This window comes from Lontra canadensis, unplaced genomic scaffold (genome assembly GCF_010015895.1).
Source record: "Lontra canadensis isolate GAN:19392208 unplaced genomic scaffold, GSC_riverotter_1.0 scaffold91, whole genome shotgun sequence".
NCBI lineage: Eukaryota > Metazoa > Chordata > Mammalia > Carnivora > Mustelidae > Lontra > Lontra canadensis.
Genome location: NW_022631085.1, coordinates 3,728,079 through 3,740,509, shown reverse-complemented (window position 1 = coordinate 3,740,509; position 12,431 = coordinate 3,728,079). Strand labels below are relative to the sequence as shown.

The following is a 12,431-nucleotide window of genomic DNA, read 5'->3' as shown; positions in this document are numbered from 1 at the left end:
AAATACTTATGAGAATATATTCTCTCAATCCCCCAAAATAACCAAAAATTTATTTCCAATATTACTCATTGATGTATCCAAACCAGAAGATCAAACTACCCTGGAAAAAGAAACAGGGAACCCTAAAATCTATCCCTTTTGTTTCTGGCTTCAGTATGGAAAGGCTTAACACTTGAACGTCTAAAAATCAGCAGAATAGGGGGTGGGAGGGAAAAAAAAAACAAGATGAAATCAGAGAGGGAAACGAACCGTAAGAGACACTTAATCACAGGAAACAAACTGAAGGTTGCTAAAGGGGAAGTGGAGTGGGGGATGCGGTAACTGGGTGATGGGCATTAAGGAGGGCATGTGATATAATGAGCACTGGGTGTTATGTAAGACTGATGAATCACTGAACTCCACCACTGAAACTAATAATACACTATGCTAATTAATTGAATTTAAATTTAAAATTTTAAAAATTAAGAAAATAAAAAGCAGAATCCAACTCCAACCCCACATTACAATAAAGAACCTCATTTTTAAAATCTGCCATTTACAAATCCAAACAACAATGATAACCATTCAAAGGATGAGCTTTAGAAGAAATTCTGGTGCTTAATTGGACTCCCAGGTTACTACTTAGAGCACATGATACAGTAATGACAAGATTCCTTAAGAGGCAGGTGCTCCTGATCTATCTATCACCCAACCTTCATGGACATTCAACCCCAGAAGCATGTACTATGCAGTGGGAAGATAAAAGTGATAAATGAACAGGCCAATAATTATCTGGAGGCCAGCAAACAGAATTCAGTTGAAAGGAAGACAAGGTTTCAAAAACAATTCTGTATTATTTTACAAACCAAAAAGAGAACTCACCATTTGATGCTGGGATCCAAACATAGTGTTACATGGCACACGACACAAGCAGGGGAAGGGCAACCCGAGCTACAAGAAGAAACACACCATTTCGTAAGAAAGAGCTTTGCCACCATTCACTTACGCCCCCTAAAGAATGTGGCTCTAAGAAACTCAAAATTACCCTTTTTAAACAATATCTCTCCTTAGGAACTCTTCATATTATGAACAGATGCTGAAGTACATCTAGAGAGTCACGTTTAAAAAAAGGGCAAATTTCCAGGAGCAGAAATTCTTTTTTTTTTTTTTTTAAGATTTTATTTATTTATTTGAGAGAGTGCACACTTGTGAGAGAGTGCAAGCAGGGGAGGGGGAGAGGGAGAAAGAGAGAAACAGGCTCCTGGCTGAGCCAGGATCCCGATGTGGGCCTCTATCCCAGGACCCCGGGATCGTGACCTCAGCTGAAGGCAGACACTTGACCAGCTGAGCTACCCAGGCACTGAGATTCTTGTAAGAAGATACAGACAATGTAATATTCTGTGTCAACAAAATGAATAACTATCAACTTGTGTTCTAAATGGGTAACTATCTTTGTTATATTCCAGAATATACCAAAAAATAAAAACACATCCAAACCAAGAAACAACCAAGCTCTAAGCATTTTGGGAGATAATTTAGGATCCTTCCTCCAAGCATTAGTGACAACACCAGCAAAAGGCATCCAAAGAACAGGATCTCATTTATGGATCCACCCACTCCTAAAAAAGCAATAAATATGGATTAGCAGATGTACATTTCTTAAAAGAAATGAAGTCAGTGTTATGAATGGAGATAGTAATTGTCAAATAAATTTTATATTCTTTATTTTTAGCTTCCCAATCCTTGAGGAGTTTATAGTTTAAGAAATTTTTAAACAGTGGCAGCATATTGTCCTGTGTAACTAAGACTTGGTAGTACCATTTCGAGACCAAAAATTTAATGAGCACACTTTCTCCCCCTTAGCGGATTTTCTTTTTAAATTATGAAAATGAAGCCCAAGTCAAACACACAATAAAAAATATAGAAGTTTAAAGTGAATATCCCCTCCCACCCCATAAGCCATCAAGCCACTACTGTTAACAAATTAGTATAAAACTTTCTAAATATTTTCTAAGTATTTATAAAAATATTTTTTGAGGGGCACCTGGGTGGCTCAGTGGGTTAAAGCCTCTGCCTTCGGCTCAGGTCATGGTCCCAGGGTCCTGGGATCGAGCCCTGCATCAGGCTCTCTGCTCAGCAGGGAGCCTGCTTCCTCCTCTCTCTCTGCCTGCCTCCCTGCCTACTTGTGATCTCTGTCAAATAAATAAATAAAATCTTAAAAAAAAATAAAAAAATATATTTTTTGATATGAAAAACATGCACATGTACACTTTCTTTCTTTAAAGCAAGCTCTGTGCCCAATATGGGGCTTACACTCATGACCCCGAGATCAAGAGTCACATGTTCCACTGACTGAGCCAGCCAGGCACACCACACATAAACACTTTAAAAAACATGAATATGACCACTGTATATATACTATTCTGCCATCTGCCTGACTTAACAAAATACCTTTATACAGTTGTTGTTTTTTTTTTTTTTTTCAAGTAAGCTCTACACCCAGTGTGGGGCTTGAACCCATGACCCCAAGACTAAGAGTTGCATGGTCTTGTGACAGTACACCGGTGCCCCCATACAGCTTTTGAAAATTGGATTGCTGTTCCTAAGCATTGGGAATGTCCCAATTCCAACTGGAATCGCTGTCCCAATTGTCCCAACTGTCTTGCTGATCCAAGACAACTGTGGGTCCGTAAGAACCTGGCCTGTAGTAATTAGGAAGTAATGTCTTCCAGGATTTTGTAAGGATATTATAAATCTGCTCTTTCTGTATGCACTCAGAAGAGGACATAAGGGGTGCCTGGTGGCTCAGCTGGTTAAGTATCTGACTCTTGGTTTCGGCTTGGGTCATGATCTCAGGGTTGTGAGATCAAGCCCCATGTTGGGCTCTGCGCTCAGTGCAGAGTCTGTTGTCCCTCTCCCTCTGCTCCTCTCCCTACTCTTGCTTATAAACAAACAAAATCTGGAAGAAAAAAAAATGACATAATTTCTTGCCACCAATGACCACAGCTCCTAATCAACTTAAGTCCCTGAGTTTCCCCCCATGTATCTCCCCAGGACTCCTCCATCTTACAAAAGACAAACCCTCTAATCCTATGGCTTTGCCTTAAAACAATCTTGGCCAAGAGGCTGAACACTTTTTTGTAGGCCCCCTAATCGGGCTACATGTACCATGAAATTAAAAAATGGTAATGCTCTTTGATCTAGCAATTCTAGATAGATTCTGAAAATCTATTTAAACAATATAATATAGAAAATATTTCCTTAATACAGAAGAAGTTATGTACACAAAGATGTCCATAATAATCCTATGGAAAAAGCATTACCTGAAAATGGTCAAATAAAATAAAAGAAGGTGAACACTTTAATTGCCCAAAAGGGAAACAGTATTTAAAATACCATACGGTCATGTAAAGGAATATTATGAAGATACTAAAAATAAACTGCAGTTGGAAGAACTGTTCAAACAGCATATGTACCGGTTATAACACTAAATGAAAAAAGCCAGATATAACCATGTAAAAACACATAACTGTGTAAAAACTCTGCAAAAAACAACCATGTTGACTGTGGTTGCCTCCGCGCAACTGAACGCGCACACACACACCCCCCACATGTGGGAGGCTCAGTTGGGTAAGTGTCCACCTCTTGATTTCAGCTCAGGTCATGACCTCAGGGTTGTGAGACTGAGCCCCACGTCAGGCTCCACGCTGAGTATGGAGCCTACTTAAGATTCTCTCTTTCCCTCTTCCCTTTCCCACCACTTGCACGAGCGTGTGCTCTCTCTCAAATATATATATGTATTTTTTTCACACACAGACACATATATATATCTGAAAATTCATTAATATACTTTAATATATTTGCTGACAATGACAAAACAAGCAAATGTTTCTTTCCTTTTGAAACTGGAGCTAAAGAAATGGGTGTATTACACCCATTCTGCTCAGGACAGAACAAAACACAATCGCTTTATAATATCCACCGTTTAACACCTTACCTGATTACAAAGGTACTGGCCCAGGCCAGGCCTAGCAGCAGCGCTAAGATATATGACAGGTTTTTTATTATATAACACATTGAAACCATCCACTACAAAGTCTTCATAACGAGAATGAATAGCAAGCCTGCAGATCTTTGCAAGTCCTTCTCTTTCTTCTTCGTGGAAATAGGCGCAGCCATTTTCATACCTGTTAAGAGACAGCCATATATCAATATGGTCTTATCGTTGGGTAACTCGGATTTTACAATCCCAGTCTTATAATCCTGGAAATAATTCCTTTTTAACCTAGAAACTGTCACCTAGAACGGTCAGAGGGAGATAGGGGTCACCCGCATCATCGATGGCTGACCACACCGTACAGCTGGAGGCTCTAAGGAACAGAGGAAGGGCGCCTGGGCGGCTCAGTGGGTTGCGCCTCCAACTCTTGATTTCGGCTCAGGTCGTGATGTCAAGGTCCTGAGACTGAGCCCTCGGAGGAGCTACCTGCTCAGGCAGGGAGTTTGCTTGTCACCCTCTCCCTCTGCCCCTCCCTCTGCTCGCTCACTCTTTCAAATACCTAAATCTTTGTTTATGCCTCAGAAGAGAGGCAACGATCCTTCATCTGTACTCAATTCCACAGAGAGCAGCGACCATGAAAAACAGCAGAGGAGAGGAATCTCTCTGATGTAAAAAGGCCGAAATCGGGGCTGCCTGGGTGGCTCAGTGGGTTAAGCCTCTGCCTTCGGCTCAGGTCATGATCCCAGGGTCCTGGGATCGAGCCCCGCATCAGGCTCTCTGCTCAATGGGGAGCCTGCTTCCCCCCCCCCGTCTCTGCCTACTTGTGATCTCTCATTCTCTGTCAAATAAATAAATAAAATCTTTAAAAAATAATAAATAAAAGGTAGGGGCGCCTGGGTGGCTCAGTGGGTTAAGCCCCTGCCTTCGGCTCAGGTCATGATCTCAGGGTCCTGGGATCGAGTCCCGCATCGGGCTCTCTGCTCAGCAGGGAGCCTGCTTCCCTCTCTCTCTCTCTCTCTCTCTGCCTGCCTCTCTACTTGTGATCTCTCTCTGTCAAATCAATAAATAAAATCTTTAAAAAAAAAAAAAAAAGCTGAAATCGTGGTTTTGGCTTATTCTACAAGAAGGCCAGCATAGATAACACACTCAAGCTTCTTAGCAGTTTTAGCCCTAAAACATCCGAAGTAAATAAAATTGTCAAAAATGCTAGGCAACCCAACTTTTGCTTTTGCTATTATCTGCCTGGAGCCAATTACTCTTCTCAGTCTGCTTTCTAGAAAAGGAGAGAGAATTTCAATTACAGGTGGTAGACTATTACTAGAATAGAAGAAAATTTCTTCTTTGCAATACAGTTACCAATACAGTTTATATTCTCATCAGGCCAACCTCTTTCCCAATATCTGAAAGCATGTCTCTCATGTTAAATCTTATAGGGTTAGGCAAACATCTCTTTTCATTATAAGTAACAGCATAAACACAAAAATACCACTGGTCCTGTGTCTTCTACTGACTCCTCACCTGCTATAATTCCTTAATAATGCCAACATTATCACAGCATAAAGCAAATTTCCATTTCATAACACACACTCAAATTCCTTATGGCAGCATTTCCCTTCTACTAAAGCCCAAGCTAGTATTTTGATTAAAAATACTTCAAGCATTTTTCCTACTCTATCTTCTATCAACATATGCCAAGCAGGAATCCTAAAAATAACTAACTCTGACATTATCCAAACTATATGTGCATATGTTCTTGGCTCTTGACATATGCTCATTCCTTCGCTCATTTAATCCTCGTAACAATACCATGACATAAATATTAATGTTATCCCCATTTAATAAAACTGAGACATTCAGAGATTAAGAAACCCTTCAAGAGGAAAGGGAAAAGCAGACATGAACTTAAGCAGCACAGCTCCAAAAAAAAGTCTGCACCCAATTCATGTGTGTCCTTACCTGAAAATTCTGCATAGCCATAATGTAGTGTCTGAAAGTATCCTGGTCGTAAGTTTTCTAAGCTTCTCTTTGTCCAGGGTTGAAATATAAGCTCCCAGACTATGCCCCAGCAAAGCTATATGACCTTGTTCTCCAATATTCTGGATTCTATTAATCAAAATGAATTATATTAAAAGAGTATTTATTTAAAATTTTTATTTTTTAAATTTAAAAAATTTATTTATTTAAAATATGAATAAAGCAATAAAACAAAACCTAGAGACACAGGGTTTTCACAGAAATCTGTCAGACTTGAAATCCACTTAATGGCCTAGAAGTCAAATATTCAGATAAATTTAGGAAATTCATGTATATAAAGTACTGATAATCTGGGGAACAAAAAGATTTTAAAAATTCAAATCCTAGGAGATATATATCCTTTTTATTGAATATCTACTAAATATACGAACTGTGAATAATTTTCTGTCCCCATTTTTTTTAATTAAATGTCAGCTGTAAGAACTACAGAGCATAGTGCTGAGATACACTGGGCAGAAAATTTTCTCAAAGAATCATTAGATGAAGATCAATTCCCCCCCCCACACACACACTGTCTATGGGCTGTTTATAACAATACAGCAAATTCAAGGAGAACCATGTAGCATTTTATGCATAATTAAAATGGAAGGACTAATTTCCCTTACAAAAAGTATAAATCGATAAGAATAAGACCAAAAAACTGGACAGGATACTGAGCAAAGGATGTATTTCATAAAAAAGGAAATATAAATGGGCCTTAAAATACATAAAAAGAAACTGAACCTGACTCATAAGGAAAATGTGAACTAAAATTATGCCGACATATCACTGCTCACCTTGCGGACGGGCAACCGTCCTTAGGTCTGCTAACAGCCTCGTAGGCAAGATGTGGGCAGAGAGATATTCTCATGCACTGCTGGTGGGCCTATAAACTGGCATAATTCCACAGGAAATTTGGCAGTATCTATCAAAATTACAAATATACAAACTATCTGGCCTACAGATACCACTTTAGGACTTCGATCCCCAGAAGCCCTCGTTTGTATGATAAATGACACACGTACAGTTACTGGCAGCCACAATGCTTGCAACAGTAAACATGAACAGGAGACCAGTTAAATAAAATATGGTTCATTCATCAAAAGGAAAACTAAACAGCTCTTACAGGCAAAAGCTCTTTGTATACCGATAAATAACGAACTCCAAGACATAAATGAAAACAGCAACGTGCAGAACAACATACAGTATTTACAGACTGGAGGGAACGGAGACTTTGCTTGTGTACACATACACATACGGTATCACTGACCGAACACACGAGAACAAGCGTGGAGGGGGAGGGGAAGAGTATGGAGGAAATTCCCCTTTTCATCCAAGGCCTCTGTAATTTTGGAATTCACATCAGTTTTGGGTTCAGGTAACACATGCCATCGTATCACTGACTGAAAACTGCCTTTTTTAGTGTTTGAAATTTGAAAAAGGAGAATGCCATTCCTTATCTCCCCCCAAATTAAATGTAAAACAACTAACCATGAAACTAAATAAATAGCTAAGTTAGATGAATAAAAATAAGTGGGTGATTCACAGACAGCGGGGCCTGCCACCCACAGATTCAGCTGCGGAGTTCTCAGCGGTCCGCGGCGGGAGCATGAGGCAGAAGCCAGCCGCGGCAGAAAGCCCTCAGCGGTGTTCTCTGGTCTCTGTGCCAGCCCCTCTCTAAGACTTGATGCCAGAGAAACTACAGGATTGAGTCTGAGTGAGCACCTTCCTTCCTAGGGAAGTTATGTTCCCTAAAATATGTTCAATGTCTCTCCGAAAGGGAAGAAATGACCACTGTTTTAATATCACACGTAACTCTGAATGAAACATAGCTCTATTTTGGCAACTTGTAAGACTGCAATCACTGTTTACAGGGCAAAAAACAAAACGAAACAAAAGAATGCAATCGCTATAAAATCAAGAACGCATATACTTTCAAACAGGAGCTGCCAAGCGTCCACATTACCGGGCACTCTGGGGCTCCTCGTCTTCATCTCCGTGCATCAGGTTCTGGACTAACTGCAGGAGGCTCACCATGTCTTGTCCACTGCAGAGCGAGAAGAGAGCTGACGGTGGGTGGAAAGAGCACACATCCCTCACCACTCTACCTCCCTCACTTGAACCAGCTCTGGCGAGTTGTTCTTTTTAAATTGAGCATAAGCATGTGCTTGAGATACACTAGACATCTTCGAAAAACAAACCTCAAATGAACCGAATTCGCAATATAACCATGTCATTATTACATCTTCCACCCAAACAGGAGATCGATCTCTGAAATTTCACCAGTGTTACGTCAGCATTATTTCTCTACCTGTTCATTTGAGTCCAAGGAGAACATTTAATAAGCATGTTAAAGAACCAACACAGTCTTTTTAAGATGCTGGAAGGTCACAGCGGGACTAAGACTACTCTGAGGCCACTGGTATGGCTGGTTTCCCTCCACGGAGGAGTCTTGCCTGGCTGTTCTAACAGACTTAAACATGTAATGCAAACATCGCTTCTTACCCCCACTCCCCCAGGCAGGGAAACCGGAGATCTACTTCGAGTGCAAACAGTTTTACTTCTATCCAAGATATGTTATTAAACGCTTATTACATGAGGGGTTGAAAACTTATGAGGAGGATTTGAATGGCTATGGTAGTAAGCAATGACAAGGCGACTTGTAGTAACTGTAATGTAAAAATAGTATTACTCCATGAATGAGAATATGACTAACAAAAGGGGTCTCTTTGAAAATGCAGCACAGACAAAACAAGGTGCTGACCTTCATGTGAGAGGGGCTCTGGCCCTCGGACACTGTGGAGACAGTGGGGGCTAGGCACGTGACCTTGAGCAAGCTGCTGAAACTCCCTCAGCCCCACTACAGAGCTGTGAGGACACAATCAGTGCACAGAACACATTTATCGCCGTGCCTGGCAAACACGATCTCCCATGCTGGTGTCAGCATTATTAAGCGTGACTGCTCCCGCTCTGTGGCTTTAATGCCTTCCCGTTCCGAGAATTCGAGAAGTTCCTGCTACTACCTCGTGCAGGGAAATTTCTGTGGGATCAGCAGAACCCTTTCATTCTCTTCCAGAGGTGTGCGAAGAGGGGGGTGACAGGACTTGATTTGTGCTCTCAGCTGCAGAACTCACTTCACATCCAAGGGCTTCAGATCAGCAGTCAGGCTACAGGCAGGAAGCCTATCGTAAAATGCTAGTATCTGGGTGTATTAGACAGGATACTAATTGACACAAGTGGTCCTTCCTCCACGCTTCTCTTTTGCAACCTTGTATAGATTCACATACAGGTCAAAGGACAATTGAAGGGAGTTGTACTGTTTACCTATGTGCAGTTTCCTGGTTATAAAAAAAAAAGCTTGAGGGAAGCTGGGCTGGGACTTTAATTCCAGACGGAGTCTTAACATCCGGTGAGTATCTTAGGTACACAGCTACTTATTTTTCTGATCTTTGCCTACTAGCTTCAACCATACAAACTGGACAGATTGGCTTAGTTGCCAAAAAATATATACATATAAATCACCCTGCCTACAAAAGATTGAAGCTGACATCTTCATTTTACTGTATTATAAAACTGATACGTCTTATCAAATTAACATATCTCTTACCATAAAGCCCAGTCTACTGAATAGAGGACAAGTTTCAAGGATGAACTAAGTATGACAGTCGAGTTACAGAATTTTAAGTTTGTGCATCACTTTTGAGTCCTGAAGTTCTTAAATTCTGAATGCGAAATTAAATTAAATGCTGAATGGGAAAGGGCGAGAAGCAGGCAGATTCAGCATTATCACAACTAGCCAATGGCATTCCGGTTTTCTGATACGACACGGTACAGGACTCTCAATTTGCTCTGTGCTTATCACAACTAAAATTATCCATCAACTATAGTCTGGAAATCTCGATTTAAAGAAAACACATACCCAACTAAAATATGTATCTTCATTGTCACCTACCTGCCTTGGAGTGGCCCCGGAATATCTCCTGATGATTTCTTCCCATTTTCCTCCTCTGTTCTTCTAATTTAAAGGAAATAAAAAATGATTTGTTCTGTCTTATCAAATTTCCAAGATTTGAACATGTAAACATGTGATGATGTTGCCTTTAACCTCTTAGTAACTGACATAGGATTTGAAATACATTTCCCACATCTCTTGCCCTAGTCCTGTTGGCCTAGCCCGTTTGGGGTACAGGTTGAATTTCAGGAAAGGAACATGAAATGAGTAACACTGTAACCCATTTTTTGGTTAGCTGATGCTCTATATGACCTAAACATAGAGCAAGGAGCATTTACAGGATTCAAATCAATCTGTTAAGTAAATGAAATTCTTAATAGGCAGAACTGAAAATCAGTAAGTCCTGCCCCACAATTTCAAAATCTTTTAATTACAAAGTACCTTCTATGCAAAACAAACACCGTCTTTAAAGTCAGATGAAGCTAAGCTAAGTGTGACATTGTGAAACCAAGAGGTGTTTTTACCAGCAGGAAACCAGTGCCACCAGCTTCACAACAGGCTGAACACGTTTAATAGGGTCACTTCTGTTCCAGGCTCACCTCTGACTGTCCTCTAGCATCTTCATGGCCTCTTTCAAGTTTTTTCCCATCTCAGCTAATGTAGGGTCTGCTATCTGGGCAACAAATCAAAAAAGGTTAAATTGCAATAATCCTGTATTACTTCTGCAACATAATTCATCCAGAAAAATTAAACTCAAGTCCATTTCCTTCTGGGGTTATTATAAAACACATGAATTTATTATAAAGTACTTGTTTTACAAGTTCTCTATTTTTGTTAAAAATTTTTAAAAGATTTTATTTATTTATTTTAGGGACAGGGACATAGCTCATACGTGCAAATGGGGTAAGGGGCAGAGAGATAGAGCCTCCCAAACAGCCTCCTCGCTGAGTACTGAGCCCAACCTGGGGCTCGAGCTCATGACCCGAGATCACGACCTAAGCCGGAACCAACAGTCAGATGCCTAACCAACTGATCCACCCAGGTGCCCCTAAAATAGATTTGATTTTAAAATTCCAAAGTACAAACAGGTAAAAAAACAAAACAAAACAACCACCATTCCTACTCCCCAGGGGAAGCCACTCAGGTGTGACGTGTATCTTTCTAAACTCACACGCCACCCCTATGAAGTCCTACAACTTGCTTTCTTCTACTTTATAGTGAACATGGTTCCATGTCCGTATATATCCACTTCATTTGTAGTGGTGACGCTATACCTGACTCTATGGCTATTTCATCATTTAGCCAGTCTTGAATTAATGTTAGATGATTCCAGTTTTACACTCCTAGAAGCAAAGTTCAGAGAAGTATGATTAGTATCCTATTTGTTTTATCACTGTAGTAGGCTGAAAAATGGCCTCTCCAAACAAATTCACGTAGTACCCTGGAACATGTGAATGTTACCTTATATGGCAAAGTCCTTGCGGATGTGATTAAGTTAAAGATCTAGAGATGGACTGTCCAGGTGAGCTCTAAATGCAGTCACATGCATCCAGCTAAGAGAGAAGTAGAAGGAGACTACACACACACACACACACACACACACACACACACACAAATACACAAGAGAAGACCATGTGAAGACAGAGCAGAGGGAGATTTGAAGGTCTGGTCTTAAAAACTGGAATGATGGGGCCAGGGACCAAGGAATGAGTACTGGCAGGCAACATCAGCTGGCCCAAGAAAGGAAGGGACTCTCCCTTTGAACCTCTGGAGGGAATTCAGCCCTGCCCACACCTGACTTCAGCCCACGGATACAGATTTTAAACTTCTAGCCTTCAGAACCGTGGGAAAACACATTTCTGTTGTCCTAAGGCACCCAGTTTGTGCTCATTTGTCACAGTAGCCACAGGAAACTAATATCCTCATAAATCTGGAAGTGATTCCGGGGCATCTGGGTGGCTCAGTGGGTTATAGCCTCTGCCTTCGGCTCAGGTCATGGTCTCGGGGTCCTGGGATCGAGCCCCGCATCAGGCTCTCTGCTCTCCCCGCTGAGCAGACAGCCTGCTTCCCTCTCTCTGCCTGCCTCTCTGCCTACTTGTGATCTCTGTCAAATAAATAAAATCTTAAAAAAAAAAAAAATCTGGAAGTGATTCCAAAAACTCTGGAAGCTTCCACAGCTGGTCACCATTGAGTGCCTCCAGAGAAGGGAACTGGAAGGACAGGCATCAGATCAGAGGGAGTCTTTTCAGCTCAAGTCTTTTTGTTCTCTTCTGGTTTTAGTACCAAGTGAATTTTTACTTCCATTCAAAAGATAACTAAGGCAATATTCTAAAAAGTCTTGCAAAATTAAACACACAAACTCACTTCCCTTTCTTACTTCTTAATCTCCCTAGCAATCTTAAGGCAAACCAGTTGTCTTGAATCTCCATACAAGCTGGGTTACCAAGAGTTACAGAGGCTTTCTTTTGCTCCCCTCTTACCCTTCAACTG

The 12,431-nt window shown here is 40.8% G+C and overlaps 1 protein-coding gene and 1 non-coding gene across 6 annotated transcripts in view; both read right to left on the bottom strand.

The window, feature by feature from the left end:
• Positions 1 to 12,431, bottom strand: part of PDXDC1 (pyridoxal dependent decarboxylase domain containing 1) — a 51,490-nt gene that overhangs the window by 24,503 nt on the left and 14,556 nt on the right. For 2 of the 5 annotated variants that reach the window (XM_032836251.1, XM_032836255.1), the window contains exons 2-7: positions 10,541 to 10,614; positions 9,942 to 10,004; positions 7,956 to 8,036; positions 5,933 to 6,079; positions 3,977 to 4,166; positions 862 to 930 (exon numbers count right to left, since the gene is read on the bottom strand). In XM_032836251.1, the coding sequence (XP_032692142.1) occupies positions 862 to 930; positions 3,977 to 4,166; positions 5,933 to 6,079; positions 7,956 to 8,036; positions 9,942 to 10,004; positions 10,541 to 10,614 (624 nt within the window). Of the gene's footprint in view, positions 1 to 861; positions 931 to 3,976; positions 4,167 to 5,932; positions 6,080 to 7,955; positions 8,037 to 9,941; positions 10,005 to 10,465; positions 10,615 to 12,431 lie in introns of those variants that run through there. The other 3 variants (XM_032836254.1, XM_032836252.1, XM_032836253.1) reach the window with 3 other exon arrangements.
• Positions 7,325 to 7,394, bottom strand: LOC116854462. The gene has a single exon (XR_004380166.1). It is a non-coding gene; the product is annotated as a small nucleolar RNA SNORD45 (small nucleolar RNA).